Source organism: Oncorhynchus masou, chromosome 2 (assembly GCF_036934945.1).
Source record: "Oncorhynchus masou masou isolate Uvic2021 chromosome 2, UVic_Omas_1.1, whole genome shotgun sequence".
Taxonomy (NCBI): domain Eukaryota; kingdom Metazoa; phylum Chordata; class Actinopteri; order Salmoniformes; family Salmonidae; genus Oncorhynchus; species Oncorhynchus masou.
In genome coordinates, this window is record NC_088213.1 from 25,968,906 (window position 1) to 25,981,698 (window position 12,793).

Genomic DNA, 12,793 nt, shown 5'->3' on the forward strand with positions numbered 1-12,793 from the left:
GTTTTTTTTGTCAGATGAAGAATAATGATAATTACTTTCATCTACAATGAATAATAAGATAATGAAGGATACGCAAAACGTTGAGGCAATATTTTATTCCAAGGTACAACCCAGAGCTACTTCATGATTTTATGTAATATTTCCCAAAAGTGTTATTTGGCTTACATTGAAACCTTCTTTCAACAACCCAATAAATAATATTCTCATGACATCTTCTTTCATCCACATTCTATCCTTCAGATTAGTGTTAAAAAAAATATTATTGCATGGTCTTTCATACACTATTGCAGGGTTTCCCAAACTCGGTGCTGGGGCCCCCCTATGGGTGCACGTTTTGGTTTTTGCCACAGCTGATTCAAATAACCAATTTATTTGAATCAGCTGTGTGGTGCTATGGCAAAAAAAAATCACATTTAGGAAACCCTGCACTACTGTACCAAATACATGATCCCCGATATTGTTTCTCACATCCTGCACTATTCTTTCAAATTGATTAGACAATCAAAGAAACATACATAAACTACCCACAATACAGAAAGGGTCTGTCGAGTGAGTAGAAAATATATAATATTTTCAAACATATCAATACATTTAATCTACCCCTTTCCATGTTCATACTTCTAACACAGACCTATTGCATTCACATAAAATGTCTATTTTGTTATTCTTTTGTGAAAGAAAATTATCTCTCCTCAGAACTCCTCCTCAGCATTCCGGCAGCGTGACTCTTTCAACAGGGTCAGGCGAGCCAGCACCTCAGAGACAGACAGCTCTCCATGAACCTTGTTGTCCCTCGTACGTACGTTCACACTGTTAGTCAGCTTCTCTTTCTCACCGACCACTGCCAAGACACAAAGCACAAAGAAGCTCATAGTCCCCACACTGCCAAATCACAACACACACAGCTGCCCTAACACATTCGCATTTTCAACAACATTTCAGTAGTGATGAATACAATCATGTTTTTGGCAGCTGAAAGAAATCTGAAAATATTTGAGGGGATTTACTAGCAAACATTGTGATGGCAAAAGTCATGAATATATGAATGGCTAAAAAAAAATCTACCATCGTAATCCTTCTTACCCAGGATGAAGTTGTACTGGGCTAACTGGGCATTGCGGATCTTCTTGTTTAAGAGGCAACTGGAGTCGAGATCAGCATCTGCCATGAATCCAGCCTCCACAAACTGTTTACACATCTGAAGGACAGAATTACCACTCAGTAAAAAATAACGAAGATGAACTGATAAAATGGAACTGGCAACAGACATGCAGGTTCATATAATGATAGACAATGATGAATGTGCAGCATCATGAACAGGGCCAGCTTAATTCAGGTGCTTCCCGGGGCTGAAGCCCCTGGGCCCAGATCCATGGGGGGTCCAAGAGGCAAATATTTTTTTTTAAACAAAAAACAAAGAATATACTGAGTATATTATACATGCATCATTTAAAAAATATATTCACTACAACCACAAACCACAATAGGACTCATCAGCCCGCTCTCAATAAGTGTTGACAGCCTGCTGCTGCCGCTCTGCCAATCATCAGATGGGGAAGGAAATGAGGTAAGAGGCCCCTGCCTTTATTGGGTAACTGCATAAATAAATGTGACTGGTCAATTGTGTGAGTCAGGGCTGGGCCCAAGCCTGTAAAAATAATAATATTACACTGAAGAAAAATATAAAAACGCAACATATAAAGTGTTGGTCCCATGTTCACGAGCTGAAACAAAAGATCAAGACATTTTCCATACGCACAAAAAGTTTCTCAAATTCTGTACGTCCCTGTTAGTATTTATCCTTTGCCAAGATAATTGATCCACCTGACAGAATCTGATTAAACAGCATGAGCATTACACAGGTCCACCTTGTGCTGGGGACAAAAGGCCTTCCATGGCCTGCATAGTTACCCACTGAGCATGTTTGAGATGCTCTGGATCTACGTGTACGACAGTGTTCCAGTTCCGGCCAATATCCAGCAACTTCGCACAGCCATTGAAGAGGACTGGGACAACATTCCACAGGCCACAATCGACTGCCTGATTAACTCTATACAAAGGAGATGTCGCACTGGATGAGGCAAATGGTGGTCATACCGGGGCGGCAGGGTAGCCTAGTGGTTAGAGCATTGGACTAGTAACCGAAAGGTTGAAAGTTCAAATCCCAGAGATGACAAGGTACAAAATCTGTCGGTCTGCCCCTGAACAGGCAGTTAACCCACTGTTCCTAGGCCGTCATTGAAAATAAGAATTTGTTCTTAACTGACCTGCCGAGTAAAATAAAAGTAAAAAAAATAAAAATACTGACTGGTCCACGCCCCGATTTTTTTCTTTAAATTATACTTTATCCAACCACAGGAGCTACTCTCAATGTTTTAAAATACACCACTGAGCATAATTTAGCCATAGAGGATCAATAGTGTAAAACAATAACAGGATACATTTTTATCACATGCACATACAGGTATCTGCCAAAATAAAGAAAACACCAAAATAAAGTGTCTTAAGTGTGTTGCGCCACCATAAGCTGCCAGAACAGCTTCAATGCGCCTTGGCATAGATTTTACAAGTGGACATAAACCATGAAAAAGAAACTGCACCCCAAACCATATCATATACTATGAATCTCTTGTTTACTGAAGTGTTTCCTTTATTTTGATATTTACCGGTATGCCTACAGTCAGGAAGGCTGCCGTTTGGACAGCATGCGCACCAAATATACAGCTTTTTGCATTGTGGCCATTGACATATAATCCATAGAAGGGGTTTTTAACCTCTTACCCTGGCAATTTGACTGTTAAACTCATGGGTACACTAGCAATGGATGTCAGTTCTGACTAATGGGAACTGCCATCTATGGATTATATTTTTATGGTTGGTTGCAGCTGTCGGTTTGCCTTTTGCAGATTTCAAAATACAATTGCTGGAAAAACATACAGTTTGCCTACTGCTGAAAAGAGAAGACTAATCTGTAGAACCAAAACAAATAAATTATTCTCAACTCCTAATTGTTTGCGAACAGCAGCACTGTTTTTCAAAGTAGCTCATCTTGAGATAGCCGATGTGCTCGTCATGGCAATAGCCAATCACCGTGAGTGGCTTATAGTTTAATCTTCATTAGTTGAGTCACTGGACATGTTATTTAGAAGCCTACTTTATTTATTTACTCCTAATATTATACAATCTGTGTGTCGCTTCATTGGCCTGGGTTTTTGTTTGAATTCAAGACCAGCATGATCTCAGTTTTGTCAGAGTAGCCACTCATTTTGGTCATTTGTGTGGTATTAAAAAAGATTCAGTTGTCTTCTGTCATGTAAAAGGCAGATTTTTTTCAGATCCTGATTAAAATAATGCTGTCACTGTGTGGAAATCCTAAAAATGCCTCTGCTCAACTGTAGTCTATGCCACATGACAAACGTTATGACTTTATTATAAAGAGGCTTTTTCTTCAACACTAAATTTACAACGCATTGAATTTGCATCTTGATTTGTTTACAGAAAATGGTGTGCCGGGAAGGGGGAGGGCCTATGATTTCTTAATCCGGCCCTGATCATAAACTGTAGAAATATGAAAGGAAGACAAGTTTGAGAAATAGAAGGCTCGGATTACCCTCTTGGCATATTCTTCACAGGTAGGGTTGACAGGTACAAACATCACCTGACGTGGGGACAGCCAGAGGGGCCTGGAGAAGAAACACAATATGGCTGGATAAGTAGCAAATCAAAACACTATATATACACACAATGAAGACATTTAAGAGCAGAAAATCATCATATATATATATATATGACTTATTTTCCAGTCTATGATTGCATCTTATGTAACACTAAACAAATTCATTGGTCCTCTTTGCTACTCACCATTTCCCAGCGTAGTTCTCAGTGAGGATGGCTATCATCCTCTCCACAGAGCCCAGAATGGCCCGGTGGATGATGACCGGTCTCGCTTTGTCATCCCCGTCCTTTCTGCATGTCACAGGATTCAACATCAATATCAGTCACAGCACCACTTCATGCTCAATTATAACTACGTATTTAACTATTATTTATTCAACCTTATTTGTAGAAGTGAGTCTCATCGAGATGTCTTACTGGTCAAACATCTTTTTGAATATAATTTATACAGTTGTTTACAGCTTCATAATGTTCTCTACCTAATTAAAAATCCAACTTTAAAGGACTTTTAAATCAACTGTCTAGTACAAAGTATTCAGGTAAGAACTCGTATTGGAGGGATTAATGACTAAACTTGCTTCCTATAACAGGATACAGACTCAGCATTGTGTCATGACTAGTTTGATTAGGTGACTCACTCACCCCACAAAGGTCAGGTTAAAGCGGATGGGAAGCTGGAAGTCCAGCTGAATGGTTGCACATTGATGATACCGGCCAATAGCATCTTTGATCTTAATGTCAATCTGAAATGGCACAACAAAAGTATTACATGATTTTCCTTCCTGAGAGTTTTAGACCTTATTTCATTGAAGGGGGAATGCAATATCTATCAGGGAAATATCCATGGCGATAATAGCTACAAAACTTTAATTACATTGATTTCCTGAGAATTCTAGACCTTATTTAATTGCAGGGGTGAAGAAAATGTATAGCAAGGAAATATCAGGTGTTGTAATACAAACCTTGGGCCCATAGAAAGCACCATCTCCGGGGTTTAGTTTCCATGGTTCCCCAAACTCATTCAGGCTGTTCTCCAGTTGCTTTCAAACAGAGGGAATCATTTAACATACAATTCAAATATATCCTGGGCCATTTCGTGCAAGTCATTCTTTAAAATTGTGTTTCCTTATGCAACATTTTAGGAATATTTTATGGACACGCATGTTTAATTGTACCTTCTCAGCCTGGTTCCAGACAGTGATATCTCCTAGGTACTTCTCTGGACGGGTTGAAAGGTGCAGCTGGAAAGAGAAGCCAAAGACGTCATAGACACAGCGGAGGAAGTCCAGACAGCCCTTCATCTCAGACTCAATCTGCAGGAGAGAGAAAGGGAATACAGAGGGTCATCTGAATGGCAAGGAGGTTAAGTACCCAGCAGGGATTCCATTTCAAGAAAATATTATGAAAATTGGAACAGAGATGTCCATTTACTTCCCGATTTGAAATTGACCCCAACCCTGGTACGAAGTAACTTTAATAAGATGTTCCTCTTCAATAGCTAGTCTGGTCACCTACCTGTTCCATGGTGCAGAAGATGTGAGCGTCATCCTGTTGGAAGCGGCGCACCCTCGTAAGGCCGGTCAGTGTCCCTGATAGCTCGTTCCTATGGAGCACTCCGAAATCAGCCAGTCTCAGAGGCAGCTCCCTCCATGACCGAGGTCTGTGGCTGAACATCAGACTGAGAAAGAAGAGGATGGGAGGATCCAGGAGAAGGTGGATGGAAAAAGAGGGTGATGGATGAGAAGATATGCAGTTGAAGCAATGGGAGAAGGTTACATAAATGCTTTGATAGTCCCTTCCTTATAAACCATCATACCTTCATATTAACCAATAACATAACACCTTTCCCAGACAAAGGTTAAGCCTAGTCTTGGAGTAAAGTCATTTCAGTTGATATTCTCCATTGAGCATGGTTTTTAGTCTAGTAAGTAATCAAGTAGCCTTACATTGATTTCTCCTGCAGAAACAGGAGAAGCAACTAAAGGTTTGTAGCTATTATAGCCATGGATATTTCCCTGATAGATATTGCGATATTGAGGCAGCTTGATGTAGAAGTACACGCAATGGAGACAACGCTAGTCTATGGTGGGGCCTTACCCCCAATGTATCTCCTAATGCTGAGTTCCAAGCAGACACATTGGGTCCCATTTTTACAGTTTTTGTTATAACTTGGCTGGGGATTAAACTGAACCTTCCAATCTCAGGGAGGACACTAACCACAAGGACACGGAGTTGATTTTTTTGTCCAGGGCCAGGCTTGACACATGTCCGGGAAATTGTCCCAATAGCCAACAAATGTACCTACCAGTGTCCAGGACAGTTCATGGGCTTCAGTGCAAAGATGTCTTGCTCCACTGGGAAGGAGAACATGTTGTCGCTGTAGTGCTGCCAGTGGCCTGAAGTCTCCCACAGCTTACTGTTATAGATGTTAGGAGAGGCCACCTCCTGGAAACCTCTTCTACAGTATTCCTCCTGCAAAGTACATTCACCAGATCACAGCAAGACTGAGTGGTACTTAACTTCAGCATTCTTTCAGTTACAACGCATCAAAGTAGTCCATGAACATGCTGTAATTAGGAACTCTACAGGTGGGTATTGTTGTATCTTGGCAGAAGATGGGCAGATTGCTTCTCTGCTTTTTGGCTGTGACCAGGTGTAGGTGTTTGAGGCTGGTTGGTCTCGTCTTACCCTGATGAAGTCAGTGAGTGTGTTGTACAGGTAGGCTCCACGCGGGAGGAAGAAGCAGCTGCCAGGGCTCAGGTCATGGAAAAAAAACAGTTCCTGTTCCTGTTGTACAGTAGAGACATAGTGTAAGCTTAAAGACTTCACAGATTGACAGATAGTGAGGCAGCTCCTCCTCTCTGTTGGGAACATGTTAAATCAAATGACAGCAAATCTGTGCATGAACGACACCCACAGACATGCCCTCTACTTCTAAACCTTCAACATCTAAATGAAAAGGATCACACCATCATAGGAGTAACATGTTTCAAATTGACTTTAGACTTTGTCCCCCTGGATAACAACAATTAAAATAAAAGCAGCAATGAGTCCATGGTTTAATAACTGTTGTAATCAGTTATGGCCGGGCTGTGGGGCTGCTGCCATCTGTGTCTCCCGCAGGGAGGATAGATCCAGTCTGCCTGAGGACCAGCTGGAGCTCACATAGTATGGCTCACTGATACATCATGCAGTTAGACACACAGCACCCCCCACAGGAACAACCAAGCAACAACAGTAAGCACACAGAGCTTAAAGCGTCCACTCAGATATTATGTTTGTGTTAGTTTTGGAGTTCGGTAAGGGTTTTTTCGGCTGTTCAGGCACACAACATTTTTTTCGGGGGCAGCCGAACTTCGAAAGCCAAAGTATACGCCCCTTCGTCCATGAGTGGTCAACTTTAGGGATTCTTCAATAAAGTCTGTTGTCATTCAACTAGAGATGACTCGTTTTTATGTACATTTTTTCATTGAGAAACACTGCACCAAAACATCTTAGTTAGATGTAAAATTGCGCAACTAAGATCTCCTCTGCAAAAACATCAAAATTAATAACAGATTTCTTTAGTTTTCTTAGATTCATTCTGAAAATTTGGAGGTGTATACTGGCTACTATTTTTGTTCAGTATATATGAACATATTATATCATTATATTAATTGAGGGTCTATTTCAATGGCTGTGTTCAGAAAACCAAAACACCTAAACCAACTTGTTGTCTTCCTCAGTCAACCCCCAAAGTGATCCCCCCCCCCACAGTGAGGACTAACCTTTCCAATCTTCCGATGGTCTCTGTTCCTAGCCTCCTCCTGAAAGCGTTCCCACTCTTTCAGCATCTTGGAGTCTGGGAAGGAGATGCCGTAGATACGCTGAAGGGTCTCCATGTCTGAACGGCCCTCCCAGTACGTAGAAGAGTTCTGTCGATATTACAGGAATGGAGTGGAGATAATATGACACTGTTTTTCACCTTAAGAAGTGATTGGATATTGTAGTCTGTGTGTGCATCACAAACCTTGTAGATCTTCAAGGCTTTAATCTTTCCTGTGTGTCTTACATGGGGCCCACGACACAGGTCAATCAGAGGCCCACATCTAAAACAGTAGAAAACTAATTTTAGCAGGGCATGGACCAGTGAGGGTCTTCAAATTCATTCAAAAAAATAGTTTACCATAATATATTATAGACAAATCCCTCGCATTAGGCACATTTGTGACCGATTTAGAATTTGATGTACATTACAAAGATTTATGTGAAGGATTCAAAACAAGAGGCTATGAAGAAGAATTATTGGACAATTCTGTTAAGTAAGACAAACTGAATGGAATGCATTATTGCAACCACATCAAAGGAATCCCTCTCCTCCCTCTTAAATTTTGTGTTGACCTTCAGTCCCATTTCAAAGTCGATCAAGGAAGTGGTTAATAGACATTTGCACATATTACGCAGCGACCCTACCTTTGGTAAAGCCGCTTGAATTAGAGGTCGACCGATTATGATTTTTTTCAACGCTGATACCGATTATTGGAGGACCAAAAAAGCTGATACCGATTAATTGGACAATTTTTTATTTTATTTGTAATAATGACAATTTCAACAATACTGAATGAACACTTAATATAATACATCAATAAATTTAATTTAGCCTCAAATAAATAATGAAACATGTTCAATTTGGTTTAAATAATGCAAAAACAAAGTGTTGGAGAAGAAAGTAAAAGTGCAATATGTGCTATGTAAGAAGGCTAACGTTTCAGTTCCTTGCTCAGAACATGAGAACATATGAAAGCTGGTGGTTCCTTTTAACATGAGTCTTCAATATTCCCAGGTAAGAAGTTTTAGGTTGTAGTTATTATAGGAATTATAGGACTATTTCCCTCTATACTATTTGTATTTCATTAACCTTTTACTATTGGATGTTCTTACAGGCACTTTAGTATTGCCAGTGTAACAGTATAGCTTCCGTCCCTCTAGTTAGTGCGTGCTAACTAGCTAGCCATTTCACTTCCGTTACACCAGCCACATCTCGGGAGTTGATAAGCTTGAAGTCATAAACAGCGCAATGCTTGACGCACAACGAAGAGCTGCTGGCAAAACGCACGAAAGTGCTGTTTGAATGAATGTTTACGCGCCTGCTTCTGCCTTCCACCGCTCAGTCAGATACTTATATGTAACGCAGGACACGCTAGATAATATCATCAACCATGTGTAGTTAACTAGTGATTATGATTGATTTTTTTTTTTTATAAGATAAGTTTAATGCTAGCTAGCAACTTACCTTGGTTTACTGCATTTGCGTACCAGGCAGTCTCCTTGTGGAGTGCAACGAGAGAGGCAGGTCGTTATTGCGTTGGACTCGTTAACTGTTAACTATTGCAAGATTGGATCCACCGAGCTGACAAGGTGAAAATCTGTCGTTCTGCCCCTGAACAAGGCAGTTAGCCTAAGAAACGGTGGGTTACCATTGAAAATAAGAATGTGTTCTTAACTGCCTTGCCTAGTTAAGTAAAAGATATTTTTTTTAAATAATAATTTTAAATTGGCAAATCTGTGCCCAAAAATACCGATTTCCGATTGTTATGAAAACTTGAAATCGGCCATTCCGATTAATCGGTCGACCTCTAGTTTGAATCCCTCCCAAGGTTTGGCTATAAGAGACACTCAAATTTACAGGATTGTTTAGTACAGTCAGATTTGCCTAATTAAAAAGCATTGCATTTCATCTCTACCATTCCTGATGGCAGTTTCCTTGTCACAACTGTCCACTGTTATGCCATGATCAGAGGGAACTCTCTTATCCATCCCCATTTGAGTGGGAGGATAAAGGTTTGAGGTAGAATATCATGTAACACAAAATATGTTGTATATCTACTTAAGTGTGTTCCTGTGACTTTAATGTTGTGGGTAAGACCAAACAGGAACTTAAGACAATGATATGTGAGCATAAGAGCTCCATTTGAAACCATGATGGAAAAATAATTACCTGTTGCCAGAAATTTCAACAGCAATAATCATGAACTTAAGTGCCTTACTTTATATGGGCATTGAATTGGTGAAAGCACCACATAGGATAAGAGATAGAAATAAATTACATCTCCAATGAGAGACATATTGGATAGACAGCTTGGCCACTCTTATCCCAGCAGACCTTTAATGAGGAATGGTCTTTTTGTTTTTTTTGTAGTAGGTTATAAATATGCTAAAAATTTAGGTAATGACATCATGTATTGGTATTGCATGTCTATAGATCTCTATTTGATGGTCATGTTTCCCCCACAGCTCCCTCTGCTGGGATCTCTTGATTGGGCCAATACTGGCTGAATTTATAATTATGCCCACCTGTGTAGTCTTCTTGGTGTGACATTGATTGCTATTGCCTTGCACGCTGAAGGGCTCATACCCGAAACGTTTGTGCAGCAATAAAAATGTCAATTTAAGTTAATTTACCGGAGTGCAGTCCTATTTTTGTTCTTCACCAACATGTTAAACCAGTCTTCTGAATAGTTTCTGTACACCAAATAATATTCAGTGATTTACAACTAAACATCAAGAGCTGCTTACCTGTAGACTGTTGTAGTGGGTGTGGTGACTTTCTCATTCAGAATGCGACACTTGAATTTGTTGTACTGAAAATATGGACGCAAACCGATAGGAAAAAAATAAATACCAATTTCTGCCGATCTACTCACAACCCCAATGAAAAGGAAACCTCTATAACACATTATATAATCGAGCTACAATCTTTCACCAGAGGGTGGAGAGATGCCAATGTAGTGCAGAGGTCCTCATCTCACCTTGAACATCTTCAGTAGGGTCTCCTTGCTGACCTCCAGCCTCTCGAAGGGCTGTTTCTCCTTCACCACAGACTTGCACAGCGCCTCCAGATACTCAAACTCTGTACTCGACACACCCCTGGCCAGGACAGGACACAGGTCAAACAGAACCCTCAGTAACAACACTCCTGTCATAGGCTACTCACTACACCAGCTCTGTATCATTTCTGCTCATTACTTTATAAAGTAAGCCTGTTTTTTCTTAACAACGATAGATGCTTACTGGGGTCCTTCGAGGAACATGTCATAGTAGAAGCCATTCTCAATGGGTGGCCCATAACACAGACAGCCTCCATAGAAACGCTCCATGGCCTCACCAAGGATGTGAGCACTGGAATGCCAGTACACCTGAAACAAGGAGCGGAAACATCTGTTACTACCTCCAAGAACAAAGACTATAGAGAGTATGGTAGCCCAGAGGGCACATTATGCTCACAGCCTGGGCATTGTCATTGTCAAAGCGCAGGATCTCCAGTGAGCAGCTCTTCTCCAGAGGTCTATCCAGGTCCCACAGGTCCCCGTTCACCTGGGAAATCACTGCATTGTCAGCCAGGCCCTGACTGGGAGAAATACGATATACCACCATCACCACATAGATCTCATGTGTTGCTACAAACAATGGCAAAGACAGAAGGGTGCAACTGATGTCTCCAAGTAACATCATGATCCTCCTTGTCCCAGAATTGTTTATGCTGCCAACTTCTACGGACGTTTTTGCCATGACAATGGCCATATGAGTTGACTGCACAGCACAAAAAAAGATATGGGACAGGGATATCATGGTCCAAGATAAGCTCCAGATCCCTCACCTGATGCCACAGGCCAGCTGGTAGGGGGTAGTGACCCAGGCCTGACCCTCCACCCTGCGTCCATCTGGCAGCTCCACAGTGATGGGCTGGCTGTCTGCTGCTCGCCTGGCCAGCAGGGCATCACTCTCCCTTTTCAGTTCCTCATACAGCCGCATGCGGTCCGAGATGTAGCCAGGCCACGGTTTCAGCTGGAAAGAGTAACATGGTGATTTATAAGAACTTAGGGAAAGAAGCTGGGGGGAATTATTTGGGTATTGGTAAGGATATTGCACAACTTTGAAGGAACTCTTGATTGAATGCATGGGACTTCTAGAATAGATGTAAAGGATATTGAACCTTTGGGGAGGTAATGTTCCTAATCAGTACCTCTCTGCCACTGCACCCTCCCTGTGCCTTCTCTGGCTTCTCCTTGTTGTTCTTATCAACAACAGGTTTGGTCTCATGAGTTGCTGCCTGCACAGAGGAGCAAAATCAAAAGTTTGGTTTATTGGAGAGCAAAAAACATGCAAATATTGTCATTGACATTACACTTAGTGTAAACCACAATACGTATCTGTTGTCTTATATCCATATGATATTCCATAAGCATGTTCAGGGGACTACACAGAGCTGTCAACCAATTTCGAGACCAGGGGCAGGGGTGGGTTAGGCAAAAGGTTGGCAACGTGGTTAGGTTTAAAATCAAATGTCAAGATATATTGTATACATGGGCGGGGTTTAGGCATAATTATGACTGTGGCCATGGAAGCTACAGGCCACATACAACAGCCACACAATTTACATGCACTAAGGTGGTTAGCTCGCTACCTTATTATTATCATAATTGCGGTTCTTTGGCTGTTGTTGTTCTTTCCCCGTCTTCTTCTCCAGTCTTTTGTTTGTGCCCCTCTTGCCCTGCCCCTCCAGGGCGAGCTCTTCCTGGAGACCCCGGCGGAGGTGCACGAGACGAAATTTGAGCTTCTCGTTCTCGCTCCGTAAACTCTCCAACTCCAGAGAACTGGCGAGAATGCTGGCGACCTCTGGACCACCATTTAACCCGTCTCGTAGGAGGCTAAATTCCCGAGTGAGGAGCTCTATCTGCTCCTCTTGCGCGGTCAAACGTGCTGCCATGCACTCCGCCATCTTTAAATTACTATTCTATTTCATCAGCAACTGGGAATAGGGTCTTCCTGTCATCAACAGTGAATGGGAATGGAGTCATAGCGCCCTCTTGAGCTTTACTTTTGTGTTGTACCTTTCACATTTAGAACAGTCAGTTAATGTCGGCTTGATGCTGCTATTGTAAAAGCCACATACACAGTAAGAGTTTTACTGTAGCAATTACTGATTACTATTTCAATAAATGTGAGATTGTCTTCTCTGGACTGCCTTTACAGATAAGGCCGAGTATTAAATATCAAACCGGTAGAGGGCAGTCGAACAACGTGCCATGGTTTGGAGCATCGGCGTGTTTTGATCAGCTGACGACGACAGCACGTTCAC

The 12,793-nt window shown here is 41.5% G+C and overlaps 1 protein-coding gene across 1 annotated transcript; it reads right to left on the reverse strand.

The window, feature by feature from the left end:
• Nucleotides 1-80: 80 nt before the first annotated feature.
• LOC135557547 (threonine--tRNA ligase 1, cytoplasmic-like) lies at nt 81-12,469 on the reverse strand. The gene is made up of 19 exons (XM_064990902.1): nt 12,119-12,469; nt 11,678-11,764; nt 11,312-11,499; nt 10,939-11,062; nt 10,726-10,850; nt 10,464-10,581; nt 10,231-10,295; nt 7,685-7,763; nt 7,443-7,589; nt 6,364-6,462; nt 5,981-6,147; nt 5,191-5,353; nt 4,851-4,988; nt 4,638-4,715; nt 4,318-4,418; nt 3,862-3,966; nt 3,611-3,683; nt 1,084-1,198; nt 81-841 (listed from the first exon to the last, which is right to left on the reverse strand). Exons 1-19 carry the CDS (start codon nt 12,431-12,433, stop codon nt 693-695), a joined length of 2,436 nt encoding a protein of 811 aa, XP_064846974.1. The 5' UTR covers nt 12,434-12,469; the 3' UTR covers nt 81-692.
• Between the last annotated feature and the right edge of the window lie 324 nt (nt 12,470-12,793).